The 14,387-nt window shown below is 42.9% G+C and overlaps 1 protein-coding gene across 50 annotated transcripts in view; it reads left to right on the forward strand.

Annotated features, from left to right (window-relative positions):
- Nucleotides 1–1,843: 1,843 nt before the first annotated feature.
- Camk2d (calcium/calmodulin-dependent protein kinase II delta) overlaps nt 1,844–14,387 on the forward strand; it is a 263,664-nt gene continuing 251,120 nt past the window's right edge. For 39 of the 50 annotated variants that reach the window (XM_087615924.1, XM_087615914.1, XM_087615915.1 and 36 more), the window contains exons 1-2: nt 1,844–2,354; nt 3,940–4,034. Coding sequence is in view for 46 of the 50 variants with exons in the window: in XM_087615825.1 (XP_087471951.1) it covers nt 2,290–2,354; nt 3,940–4,034 (160 nt within the window). In the remaining 4 variants the exon portion in view is untranslated. 50 annotated transcript variants of the gene reach the window in all.

A 14,387-nucleotide genomic window follows, 5' to 3' on the forward strand; every position in this document is an offset into this window, starting at 1 on the left:
TAAAAGACAATATTTGCTTTAAAAACAAAAATGAATTGAAGCTACATAAAAACCACAGAGAATTTGCAGGAGGTTCCAAGGGTCTTCCACAATGACAATTGAACAGCAGAGGTCTCCAGGTAGAAACCACATGACAACAAGCCAGTTGTGCAGGCAGATCCCCTGTGCTGGGTAACATCAAAAATCCGCACTAGGAATCTAATGCGTGGGAAGAATGTCAAACGATGTATGTAAAATTGAAGGGAAAATTATAGTCAAACAGACCAGTAAATGACATTTTCCAGGGTAAAAACAATGCAGACATTGAATGATGACTAAATACAAGAAGTATTTTCTTGTGGTGTTGAGTGGGAGAGGGCTATTAGAATTGTGAGCAATATTTGCAAAACCTCTAACAAAAAAAGCATTTAAAAATTTTATGACCATCTTGAGCACTTCAGTTCAAAGGCACTCATAGCACTCTTTAGAATTGGAAATGAAAAAACAAAACAAAACCGGGAACAGCCCTGACAGTGGGCAAGGTAATGAATTAATAGCCGCCCAGGAAAAGCAACCAAAAGCCTGTAAGAGCTCCCCTAACTGAAAGTGATCTATCATCTTCCCGCTGTGGAATTTTAAGTCCATGACGTGATCCTTCTAAGGATGAGCAAATAAGCAATAGAAGTGAAGGATTTTATGGTTTCCTGCTATAGAACAAAAAGCAACAATCTGAAGAAAAAAATTAAAAAAAAACTTCATGATGTTTCTATTTTCCATAGTCCTCTAAATCTGCAATTGCCTCGTTTATTAAAGACTGGGAACTGGAAAGAAGGCCCCGAAGTGATCTTAGCAGCCAGTTACAACTTACCTACCTTACATGCTAATTTTTTTCTTCATGCTCACTTTTAAGCAACTGTGTCACATATGTTTAATTGTAGGCCACGCTCTTGAACTCTTAAATGGTTTTTCAGATAGCCCTTGAGGGAGTACATTCCTGTGCCCCTACCTGACCAGCTCTTTGAGACTGCAAGCAAAGAACTTGTGACCTCCCTCTCCCTTTCCTTCTCCCTCTGCAAAGAGAAACAGGCTAGACACGCTCACGTGACGCTAATGACGTCAGCCCCATTCTGGGTCGCGTGACCCGCAGCCAACCTTCCTAACGCCCCACCCCCTTGCCACCAACAGTGGGACATCTCGCGAGAGCCCTTCTTACTATCAGAACTTGCTGAGGTTACAGGGGAGTTACTCTGGAGAGGAAGGAAGGTGTGGCAGCGTGGTGCACTTCTTGCTTTCATTATGTTAGGCTTTATGGCCAAGCAAATGCTTTTGGGGATCGCCCTAGTTGGGAAAACAACGGGAGAGGAGGGCGAAGAGGTGAAAGTAAAAACTGAATCGAAACGTGGTGCCCTGACCATCCTTGCTCCTAGCTAAGGGACGGCCAGGCGAAGCAGAGGTGGCCAGGGCTGGCAGCCCCCGGTAGTCACTGTGAGCCGGGAGACGTAGGGCTGGGGTCTGGGAGCAGTAAACACGAACCGCGCCCAGATGCAAGGGTTGCATCCCGCTCTCGGTTTCCCCGGCATCACGGCCATCACTGCCGGGGTAGAGACATCCCGGGTGTGGGAGCTGCGAGTTGTCCCTCATCTTTCCGTCCCTTCGTGGGTCACTGCGACATCTCTGTCCCGTCCCCTTAAGCGCGCTCCCCGGGGCTCTGCACTTCTCCCTCTGGTCTCCTTAGACGGCTGCGGGAGAGCAGCCCGGAGGGACGCGGCTGGAGTCGCTAGAGGGAGGTGTGGGGCTGGCGAGGAGGGGGCTTCGCTGGGCGGGGAGAGGCGGGAGGAGGCGCCGGGGAGGAGCCGCGGCTGCCAGATTCGCCTGAGCCGAGTGAGCGCACTCTGTCGCCCGCAGGTTCCCAGCCTTGCGGCCCCGTGGGGAGAGAGCGCAGGCCACCAGCGCCGCCTCCGCCCGCAGGAGCGACCCCTTGGGTGTTCACTCTTGGCCACTGCCGCCCGCCACCCCGGGCGCTACGTTGAGCTCTCCGTGCGGCCTCGGTGACCGCGGCAGCCCCTCCTGACACCTCCCCCCCGCCCCTTCGGGAGCGCTCGCCCGGCGGGAGGAGGAGGAAGAAGGATCGCGGCTCGGGCTGGTCTGGCCACCTCGCCCCGCGCGCCCCGCCCCTGCGCGCACTCCCTCGCCGGCGAGCTACTTTCGGACAAGGAAAGTGAGGGCGGCCCCGGGTGACAGCGCGGCGGTGCCAGTCCCGGGAAGCCGCGTCTGTTCGCGTGTCGCCCGTCGCACTGTCCAGACCCCGCCATGGCTTCGACCACCACCTGCACCCGGTTCACCGACGAGTATCAGCTCTTCGAGGAGCTCGGAAAGTAAGCGTCCCTGCCTGGCTTCTCCTCCCCGCGACCCCTCGTCTCCCCCGTGGGGACAGGGAGCCCGCGGGCCGAGGCGGGGTGACGGACCATGGCTTGGTGCGGGTGGGGCACAGTGGGGAGAAACCTTTGCCCTAGTGTGGCGGGTGCCCCGAATCCCCAGCTCATCTCCTCGGGTCCTCCACCTCTCCACTGGAGACTTAGTGAATTTACGATCTCTGCAGTTGTAGCTGTCATCCTGAGAAGTGTGCGCGCACGCGAGTGTGAATGTGTGTGTGTGTTCGGGGAGGAAAGGAGATTGCATGTAAAATGCAACATTTATCACCTTTTCCGTAGATGTCTTTTGCTCAGCCCGCGGTGTATCTGCGGTCTGATACAGGTTAGGATGAGCTAATGAGCATTAGTTCTCAGAGATGGTGCCTTGTTTATCGATGCCGAAAGTTCAACTTGGCTTGGTGGAGAGTCTGGTTCGGCATCCAAAGTAGTTGTTCCGTCCAGGAAAAGGCCACCCAACAGAACCCACGTCCCTGCCCTGTATCCGCTATCCTTCTTTGCACTAAGGTGACTCGCTCACCATCATTCTAGGATTTACGTGTAGCTCGTTTCTGAGAGGATTTATTTATCTAGGCAGAGAGAAAAGCCCTGGAGCCCGAGAGAGCGCTTCCCCAGGGTAGCCTAGCCTTTGAAAAAGGACCTCCTCCACCGAAGTGCCAGAAGTACTTTGAGATGTTAAAGAGGGACTGGGTACCTACTGAAGATCTGTACAGGGACAACCAGAGACCCAGTCGGGAGTGTTGGTAACAAGCATCAAACCCCAAACCAGTCCTTCTATCGCTAATTTCCACTATCAGGGAAAGGATGCATTTGTGTGTGTGTGTGTGTGTGTGTGTGTGTGTGTGTGTGTGTGTGTGTGTGTGTTGTAGGTTTTTAGTACAGTTGCATACAAGGAAGTGTGAGCATTTTTTAAATCAAACGAAAATGATATCTTTATAGATGATCAGCTGTTGAAACATGCAGACATGTCGGGAGAGCAGCTTAATTCAAATCTCTCCCCTCCCCCAGCCCAAACCAGGCAGAGAGAAATCACCTTAGCCCAGGACCTGTTAAAGCACACCAGTGAGCTCGAGATTTATGTTTTAATGAAAACAATCGCCATATTTACTTCACTTGGAACCACGTTAATTGTGTTTTCTACCGAAATAAACATGCAGCAGTTTTTTTTTTCTTCTGTTCCCGGGCTCTGCTTTTTGCAGGGTTTGCCATGAGCATTTGGTGTTTTATGAGTGTGAATTATAAATTGTTTTCAAATTTCATGTGCAAACAAGAGTGGTTATAATTGGCATGTCCTTCTATTTTGTTGATTAATAATCTGTTTGTTTCCAGTCAATTAAAAATTACTTTTATTCCACAACATTAGAAAGGATCTGGTTCGGCAGGGAAGATTCGTTCATTTCCTAGATGATGCTTTTTTATTATATTGATACTTGACAGATCGCTAAAGACTCATCAAACTGCTCAGATTTGTGAGTTTGCAAGTGGATACTGGATCTGATTATACTGATGATTGCTAATTACTGCTTTCCAGGGGGGCATTCTCAGTGGTGAGAAGATGCATGAAAATCCCTACTGGACAAGAGTATGCTGCCAAAATTATCAACACCAAAAAGCTTTCTGCTAGGGGTGGGTATTTTAAACCGCACTTATTTATATATGTTAATTTTGTATTTGCTGTGTGAGTCGTTGGTGTCTTTCTTTAACTATAGCATGGAATTATAATTGAATTTTAGACTTAGGCATCATATTACATGCTCATCTTTGCCAAAGGCCTCGTGGTCTGTTTACTTTGTGAGTTAAGTGAAAGATATAATTGTTATCAACGAGTTATCGAAATGCAGTAATATAATAAATGTGTTGCAAAGCAAATAAATGTCATGAGGGGCCTTGCTGAGATCCTTTCAGAAGGATCTTAGGTTGAAAAAAAGAAAAGGCAAGTCTCCTAACTGTCATAATTGCCTTTCACTTTTGAGACAAAAAAAAAAAAAATGGGTCATGGTTCAGTTGAATGTATATCACAGGTGTAGTTACAGCTGAACGTAATACATCGAGGTATATTTAACTTCAGTGGCCTTGGGAAGTGGGGAGAGATGGTTGTTGTAATCTAGGAAGTTACCTTGGTTTTGCTATGTGTACGCTAGGCCTTTTCTTGGTCTCCTGAATTCAACTTCCCACCAGATCATGCACTCTATTGTAAACCTTCAGCTTACAGCCACACAGATATTTCATCCTGAAGGCTGTTGACATAAGTTACAACAACACGGAGCCCACATTATGTGCCCACATTATGATGACTGCGATTATGATTATTTTGTCTAGAATCAAACAAAATAACATATGCCGAGATTCTGGCATTGCACTGACTGAGGTGTCTACGGCATTTCCGAGGGAATTTATGGTTTGATGGAATTAAACTGGAATCAAAAGAAACAGAATACCACAGTGCAGACCCATCTCAGTGACCTGGTTTATTTTAAGTACGAGAGGAAATTCCATTAGACTTAGTTTTCCTCACCGAATGTATCTTTTAAGACATGCCACCTAAGGATGCCGGGGCACCATCCCCTTCGCTCCGGTAAATGGATTTTCAAACTCTACTTTGAAGATGGACTCTAGGTTTCAGCTTATTTCTTCAGTCGGATAGAGTTCCACTGTCATTTTCTTCGTCTGATTTGCTGTTGTTCTGAGAAAGAGCTATGTATGTAAACTGACCAGGAACCCCACGATGTCGTGGCATGAAAACGAATGAGGAGTGTGTTATGCTAATTACATCTGCCTTTCGAGCCTCCACTCCATCGGAAGGTTTTGGGTTTTTTTTAAGAATCGCAAGGGGAGGCAGAAGCATAAATGCCAGTTTAAGGGAAAGACTGAAAACATCGAGTCAGGTTTTTCCCAGTGATTGTTATTTCTTCCAGTGTGATAGATTGGCAATGGTGGGCTGGCAGGTTTTTGGGGAGAGGGCAGGGGTATTACCATGCCTTTCAGGTCCTTTAATGGCTTAAGTTTCTTCTCAGAGCAAATGAATTGGATACTTCACTCTTAATGAGAGTCATCACTTTGTATCCATTTCGTCTCATGCTCTTTTTATCAGACTGGGGGCGTAGCTGTCTCTGCTCCTTCTCTTCTCCTCCATGAGAGATGACCACACTGACCTGATTGGCTTCCAGCACTTTCTTCTCCCTAAGCCTCTACAGGTCACGTCCTGTCTCACGGGACATTCTGGTTGTCTTCCTTTGCTATTTTCGGTTATTTATTTATTTATTATTATTTTTAGGTGTGTGTGTGTGTGTGTGTGTGTGTGTGTGTGTGTGTGTGTGTGTTCAGGTGCTCTTGGAGACCAGAGATTTCCCCATAGTGGTAAGCCCTCAGGTGTGGGTAGTGAGAACTGAGCTCTTCTATCCTGCAAGAGCAAGGATATCCCTGATTTGTTGAGCTATGGCTCCAGCTTCTTTCTCTGTTCTATATCCACCCCCCCCCACTAATATAGAATATTTCTGTCCTAGAGTGATAAGCTTTGGCTTTTAGTCCTGATTCCTGTACCTGCTAGCTAGGTGACCTTAAGCAGTGTACTCATTTTAATCTGAACCTCAATCTTTTCATCTGTAAAATGGGTTGAGGTAGAATCCTTCCTTGTGTCGGTTTGATGAATCTGTTTGGCTTCATGTAGAGTGCAGAGAAGAGCCTACGACAGAGTGTATTCATAGTGAACATCAGCTTCCACATTATATGATGGGAATGTGGTGATAATCAAATTGCACATTACTTGATGTAAAAGGTCTTACTTAATATGAAAGCATGTGCAAATTGTAGACTAGTGACAGTTCCGATGTGACCCAATTCAAATAGTGGTTCAGACACTAGGTGCATAAAATTGATCCAATTTTATACTTTCCTAAGATCTCAGATTCTTCGTCAATCAAATGGTAAGACTTACGCCGTGAGTCTCATGAGGTGTCTTGCCAGTTTTACTTACTGAAAATGTACTTACTACAACTATATGCAAAGAGTATGGTATTTCCTACAAAATGCTCAGCACCGTTAGTTTATATCACCACACAGTTAGAGATGGTTATTGTGGAATAGCTTTATTTTGTAGTGTATACATTTGTTTCAGTTGTACCCGTATTGAATTACAAATTATCTGAAGGAAAGTCTGTGCTTTCAGCTTTGATGTAACACAGGTAGACAGCACTGAGAACACTGAGGGGCTTCCAGACAGAGCGCCTGGGTAAAATGTGGTCACCTGTAAAGTAGTTACGTGCTTTGTTTCTTGCTGAGAACAAGCACATGCTGAAATTTATGAAGTATATTTAGAGACTGTATTTTAAAGTATAAATTTTGGAAGCTGGAGAGATGGGGTAGCAGTTAAGAACACTTGCTGATCTTGCAGAAGACCCAGGGTTTGGTTCCCAGCGCTCACGTGGCTAAGAACTGTCTACAACTCCAGTTTCAGAAAATCTGAGGCCCTCTACTGACCTTGATGAGTATCGCATGCATGTGGTAAAACTTACATGCAAGAAAATCATATACACACATGAAATAAAAATGAGTAAATACTAAAAAATATATAATTTAAGTTTGCTTGTAATAACATTTCTTTTACAATAATCTAGTCTGAAGTTTTTTTTTTTTTTGCAGGAACATTTTAATTTTTGTATTTCTTTTAAATTTTATTTTATTTTTTACACCCCACTCACTGGCTCCCTCCTGGTCACCCCTCCCACAATCCTTACCCCATTTCCCCTCCCCTTCTCCTCTAATCAGATGGGAGCCCCTCTGGGTATCCCCCAACCCTGGTACTTGAAGTCTCTGGGAAGATAGGCGCTTCCTTTCCTACTGAGCTCAGACAAGGCAGCCCAGCTAGAAGAACATATCCCATGTACAGGCAACAGCTTTTGAGATAGCTCTCCTATAGGAACATTTTATAATGAGAAACATTCAAAGATAAATATAGAGTCCAATGCAATTTAGTATGTTTAATCCCCCCCCCCCCCCCAGTAATCTTTTGGAGCTCCGACGACACTTTTGGAGAGTGGAAAATTTTTGTGCAAACTTTTGTCTATATTATTTGACATGACACACCTTTGTAAATCCAATCCTTAAGGCTATGCATTTCAAAGACAAGGAAATTTCTACTGCTCAATTTTTTCTTTTAAATCCTCTTTCTGCTGGGAATTTAACCTGGGACCTCACACATGCTAAACACACTACCTCAAACACACTACCCTTTCACTGTCTTATCTGCCCTCAGCTAATGTTCTCTAGTTGTAACAGACAAAAAGATAAAGTGCATTTGTTAGCGAACCCTGGGCCAGGATGGGAACTGGCAAACATTTGGCTGGATTCCTGCAAAGATTTGCATCTCTCTGCTGTCACTCAGGGTGTTTGCTGCGCCTAGACTGTAACAGGCTCTCCACAGAACAGACAGCTTTGGCTGCGTTCGCTGTCACTGGTGGGCACACACACAGTATCTGGGAGACTCAGAGTCTGTTGAAGAATTTCGCTGTCTTCATCTGCGTATGCACGCAGAACATTCTCTATTTGTGTTGCTAAGCCTGTAAGTTAGGAGTTGTTAATTTTTTTTTTTTTTTTTTTTTGCAAACCGTCCTAAGGGTGGCCAACGTTTGATATCGTGTATCTAATTATGAGTTCTGGAAACCTGTTTTAATTAGACATGCTTAGAAAGGAGTGAGGAGGGGCGGTGGAGTGTGTCTCGTGTGTTCATTGTAGGTATTAGTCTATCATTTCGATTCAGAAGATTAGGTTAGGCAGTATCCATCAAATGCTAACTTGTTCCAGCATCAGTCTATGTTTTGTTTATCATCGAGGCCTGGTTAGAGCAGTTAGCTCTCACTAGGTGATGTGAAGACAGCAGTAAGCTGGTGGCCCTCAGAAATAGCTCATGTGGTAGATGGTGCATTCTATTTATTCATTTATTATATATAAGTACACTGTAGCTGTCCTCAGATACACCAGAAGAGGGCATCAGATCTCTCTACAGATGGTTGTGAGCCACCATGTGGTTGCTGGGAACTGAACTCATGACCTCTGGAAGAGCAGTCGGGTGCTCTTAACCGCTGAGCCATCTCTCCAGCCCAGATGGTGCATTCTAAAACTTCTCAGTAGGGCTGATGACTTCTTTATGCTGTGTGTTTTCATCCTTAGAAAGCCTTTATTACTACTCTACCTGGCGTGCCTAAGTTACTGTTTTTGTAGAAGAAAAATTAATTATAAGCTTGAAATAAACATGCGATATGAGTTTATTTTTACATTTACTTCATTGCTGAATTTAGCAAGCTATTATTCCTGTAACACAGTAAATCATTTTAATTTTATTATGCTGATTTTGTTTATTCCTAATTTCATAATGTTAGTAGAGCACAAGGTAGAAGCTTAGAAGGCTACCTGACCGTGTATATAAGTTCACTCTTGTGCATATACTCCAAGTAATATTTTTTTTGTTTTGCTTTAAGAAAGAGGTCAAAGTTGAGGCTTGCTGCTTTTGTTTTTGAGATCAAGCACTTAAGGAAGTGATCTGAGCCTCCCAACTTTATGCCTACTTTCTTGACTCTGAAGTAAAATTGAGACTAGATTGAGTGAATGAAGTTCCAAGTCTACCTTGCTGATTTGGCTGCTTGCAACCAATTGAACAACAGTGACACCAAAATGGCAAAAATAATAATAATAATAATAATAATAATAATAATAATAATAACATTTAAAGGAAAAAATTGAAAGTTGCTTTTATCCTGTATTAGAATGTGCTATTCAAATTACTTTGTATCTTATTTCTGTGTTTAGTTATTCTTACTTTGTTTTAGAAGTTTTTTTTTTTTTGGTTGTTGTTGTTGTTGTTTTTTAATGTAGCTTTTTTACCCCTGGGTGTGAGTGTACAGCACATGAAATCTGATACAAGAGGCTCTCACATAGGCTTGAGTTGGAGATGGTTGTGAGCCAGCATGTGGGTGCTGGGAACTGAACCAGGTCCTCTGCGTGAACAACCAGTGGTCCTCACTGCTGAGCTCTCTCTCTCCAGACACATTTCTCTTTCCATTGAAAAGGATGTTTTTGTATGATATGTTCTGATCACAATTTCTGTTTTTAACTCCTACCATATCCTCCCTACCTCCTCATCCATCAAAATCGTACCTTTCCCTTCTCTCAGAAAACAGACAAACAGTCAAGAACCCTAAACAAACCACAATAAGATAAGCTTGAAAGAGAAAGATTAGTTTTCTCCAGTGGCGTTTCACCGGGTATATGAACCGCTCTTAAAGGTAGGCCCCAGGCCCAAGGGAGAGATGGCCCGCACAGAGCAAACTCAAGGGTGTTTGCATAGACTGTTCTCCTCAGATTACTTTGTCTTTCTAGTTTTTGCTTGTATATTATGGCTTCTGATTTGTTGTTTTTACAAACTTTTGTTTGAGGTGTGTGTGTGTGTGTGTGTGTGTGTGTGTGTGTGTGTGTGTGTGTGTGTGTGCGCGCGCGCGCACGCTGATGTCAATTGCAGGTAGCTTCTTGGTTAGGGGTGGGAGCCCGTGTCCCCATCCCCTTTCAGTGCTGAGACCCCATCTGGCTTGAACCAGTGCAGGCCCTGTGCTTGCTGCCAGTCTCTGAGTAACGTGCATATGCGTTACTCCTATGGTGTCTGGAGAACAGTTATAGTCATCTGTGTGTTCTTATGCAGGCCTTAACAGTGGACATTTATTTTCCTCATCAAATGAATTAGATTATTGCTGATAGTCAAACTACTTTAAAAAATGAAAATATTTTAATCTGCATCCAGGAGATAATCAGAATATTTTCTGCTTTCTAACAATAAGACAGATTGTTAATAAACGGTGTGATGTCAGGTACCCTTCTGTAATATTAAAAATACTCTCTATCTCCCTGACTGTGAGAGACTGCCCACCCACAAAAAGACCTTTGTTTATACATATAGGTGAACACTTTCATTTTCATTGATATTAAATGAAATCAAAATGAAAATTTAATACTAAGTTATCTTTTTAAAGCTATCTTTGAAAGTATATTTTATTTATTTAGAGAGGTGGGGCAGGGAGAGAGAGAGAGAGAGAGAGAGAGAGAGAGAGAGAGAGAGAGAGAGTTAGTTCATCCAGGAACAGGCAGGTACATGTGTAAATCAGAAGTAAGCATTCAGGAATGGCTTCTCTTCTTTCTCTTCTTTCCATATGTGGTTTCTGAGTGTTGAACTCAGGTCATCAGGAAGTTTGGTGACAAGCACCTTTACCTACTAAACCATTTTTTCATCTTGTAAATAATCTGTTATGAATCATTTTTATGTTAGTCATGGTGTATCTGGGGCTTTCTTGACATCTTTTCCTTACAACTTTTTGCCTTGAGCCATTTCAGATGGCCATTGATATTGGAATACTTTTTTTTTATAGCAGTTTTCCTTCCCTCCATTTTGTTAGGGAATAGTGGTCTTTACAATGTTCTTATATGTCACTGGCAATTAGTTTACAGTTGTTTACATAAGGATCTGTGTCAGTTTGTTACAGCACATCTAATGCAATGCCCCGAGATACACCAAGTGGAACATTAGCAGGCTTTAATTCTTACCACCTAGCTATCTATTGACAACTTACAGTTCACTTCCTTTCATAAATGTGCACATATGGGTTAGTTAAATCAGCATTCAATACGTTTTGAATGTGACTACAGCCGTCAGAGTACAAGGCAACTAACGATGACTTAGATAGATGTCATAGACGATACAGTACGCTACAGTCCAACAGGAGTGACATAATACAGTGTTTAAAAGAGGAGAAGATGATTTCTGCCTGGGGAGATGAAGGAACGCTGTTTCTCTTAGTGGAGGTTTAAAGAGGTTTAAAGTCACAAGTCCCCACCCCTAAACCTGACTCTGCAATTTGAGGAAATGGATGAAATATCTGATTAAAAAGAAAATGACATTGTATTTCTGCAGTAGAGTTATTGAATTATCTGTACATCTGGACATTTGTTTGTTTGTTTGTTTGTTTGTTTGTTTTTTAAATACAATCTGGTTTCGTTTTATTTTATTTGTTGCATTTTAGGGGATTTTGAGACAGGATTTCACTCTATAGCCCCTGCTGACTTAGAAGCTCAGGGCAGCTTCAGACCAAAGGCTGTGCTTTTAGTCTCCTCAGTGGGTGGAAGATGTATATGCCACACCCAGCTATTTTGTTTATTTTATTGTGCTACTGGACATTGTACCCAGGCCCCTGAGCACACTAGTCTAGAAGAACTTTACCCCTGAGCTATATGCAGTTCAGCCCTTTGCGATGAAACCACTTTAAGCAAAGCAGGGCGGTTTGGAGCTGACAGAACTGCTCAGATTCCTGTTATGATGTATTCTGTGATTGCACACAAATTCAGGGAAGCTACCTCAGCGGTGGTTGTATCCAGTTGCAGAGCTCGCTTTCCTGCTACTTTGTTACTCTTGTACGCAATTGTAGGGAACCTACCTCATCAATGGCTGTATCCAGTTGCAGAGCTCGGATACTTTGTTACTTTCCTGATCAATAATGCCATCTTCAGTAATGATTTAGAAACATAAAATGCTGTTAGCATTATTAAAAGAGCGCCTTGTATGTGAGGCAGGTGCAAATCCATTCCCTGCTAGGTTTCTTTTGTGTAGGTATTGTGGCCTCCGCATAAGTTTCTTAAGGCCTCTAGGAAGGTGGGGATGGGGTGGGGTGGGGGACTGTAGTTTATGCAGCAAGCCCTAGGATAAGCCAGGCATGATAGCGGAGGCCTGTAATCCCAGAATTTGAGAGGTGGGGCAGAAGGATCCGAAGTTCAAGGCCATTCTTACCCCTGTATGAGTTCAGAGGTCAGCTTGGGCTACATGAATGAGACCTCATTTTAAAAAAACGAAGTGGTAGAGTGAGTATTTCAAGCCAGTCTCTTTTTCTGAAGGTTGATTCTCCATTTTTCTACCCCACCGGCCTCTGGCACCCAGAACTGAACTCCTCTGTATTTGCTTGTATGTATGTGGCTGCATCCGAAGGCCCACATCTTATACCTTCTACATTTCCATGGGCTCGAGGGCCATGAGTGGTACATCTTGGAAAATACATTTAGAATTCCAACTTGTGAGAAAAGACAGCATTTTAATTGCCATGGTAACGTAAGATCAAGTTGAAGTTTCAGACGACTCTGTGTTACTTTCTAGAAGGAAAAATAATACCCTGGGAAATGCTATCCAAATGCTGGGAAAGTGACTGTGGAAGAGTCTCTGTGAGACTCAGCCGTGAGTTCTTAGGATTCCAAATGGTGCACTTCTTACTGCAGAGGAAAACAGCTACTGAACCAAAGGAAGAGTGAAAGGCATGCATGCAGGAGGTCGTTCTAGTTTTCAGTTTGACCAGGGAGGAAAGGAAGATGTTTTGTTGCTCATAGTTTCTTCTTCAATATTAGCATTGAGTGTGTCAGACTCATTATCGGCAGTTAAAAGGAAATAAAAAGCTATATTCAATGTACATTGTAAAAATAGGTGTAGCAGGAAGAGTACAGGTGCTCAGATGACACATGATGACAATATTGGTTAACAGTTAATCCTTCTACTTAAGGCTCTTAACTGTTTTTAGATTACTTAGGGATTTGGATTTTTTATTTCATGAATTTTGGTATACACAGTTACGTATAATTTAATTTCCAAACAGTAATCAAGTGCTCAAAAATCCTCTAATTGGCTCTGTGACTAGGCTGTTTCATGTACTTTTGAAGCTGTCTGTGAGTTCCTGGCTCAAGTTTATCCCTTCTGAAGCCAAGAGTCATACTGTCCCTGAGGGTTTTAGGAGTGAAACCCCCTATCAGCCTTTCAGCTTATTTTTAATTTAACTGGAAGAACTTCAGTAATGGAAAACTTACTCAGTATATAGGTTAATTGTAATTTATTTTATGTTGTACAATATAGAATTAAAGACTAAAAGGCATTATTTTTCTATGTATTAATGTATTATTTTGACCTGGCAAGATGTCTGGGTGGTGACAGGCGCACATCCCACAAGCTTGGTAACTTAGGTTTGATCTGATTCTAGTCTCCATGTAAAAGTGAACGAAGGGAAGCAACTGCATGAGGTTGTCTTTTGACTTCTCACACAGCCACATACACATTATTATTATTATTATTATTATTATTATTATTAATAACAAGAAGAAAGAGAACAACAACAATAACAACAATGGCAATAAAAATACCATTTGACCTTTTCCATAAAGACCTTCAAAAGATACAAAGTATTTGGAATTCTTGATAGTAAAGTGTTTTTTTTTCCCCCTATAGTTTTGAAGAAATTTTATTAATATGATGTGCACACACTGAGAAATTAAGGATAATTTAGATAAAGTGGGCTTGCTAAGAAACGAGGGCTGGAGGAAGATCTCAGCAGGCAGGAGGACTGGGATTCGAGGCTCAGTGCTCACATTGGGTGACTCACCTGCCTGTTCAGGGGATTTGAGGATCTCTTCTAGACTCATGGCATCTGCGTGCGCGCGCGTGTGTACTCGAGTGCGTGCACACACACACACACACACACACACACACACACAAACATGGAAATAAAACTCCAGTTCTCTCTCTCTTTTTTTTTTAAATTGATATAGCAAGAGAAAGTTTATCAAAAATATCATTCTGTGCATGGCTGAGTTAAGTCGTGTTACGCTATTTGCAGTTAAGTTGAAGGTTGATGGGGGAAACAGTTTGCGATATTTGGAGGACTGTGCTTAGAAGGTGTGTCATCTACTACTGCTCTCTTCCCTGAGTGGTGTCTGGATTTCTCCCACATTCCAAGTGCCTGCGCTTGTCCTTTTCTTACCTCACGTCAGGGTATTCTCTGTCAGTATTCTGTGTCATTTTTTAGTTTGTAACGATTCATTCCAATTGGAGTTCAGTTTCCCTCTTGCTACATCCCTTTTCAATAGCTTCCCAAACAGGCATTCTGGCTGACAATTGTTACATTGTTAACACAC

This window comes from Rattus norvegicus, chromosome 2 (assembly GCF_021556685.1).
Source record: "Rattus norvegicus strain SHRSP/BbbUtx chromosome 2, alternate assembly SHRSP_T2T, whole genome shotgun sequence".
In the NCBI taxonomy this organism is placed as follows: Eukaryota; Metazoa; Chordata; class Mammalia; order Rodentia; family Muridae; genus Rattus; species Rattus norvegicus.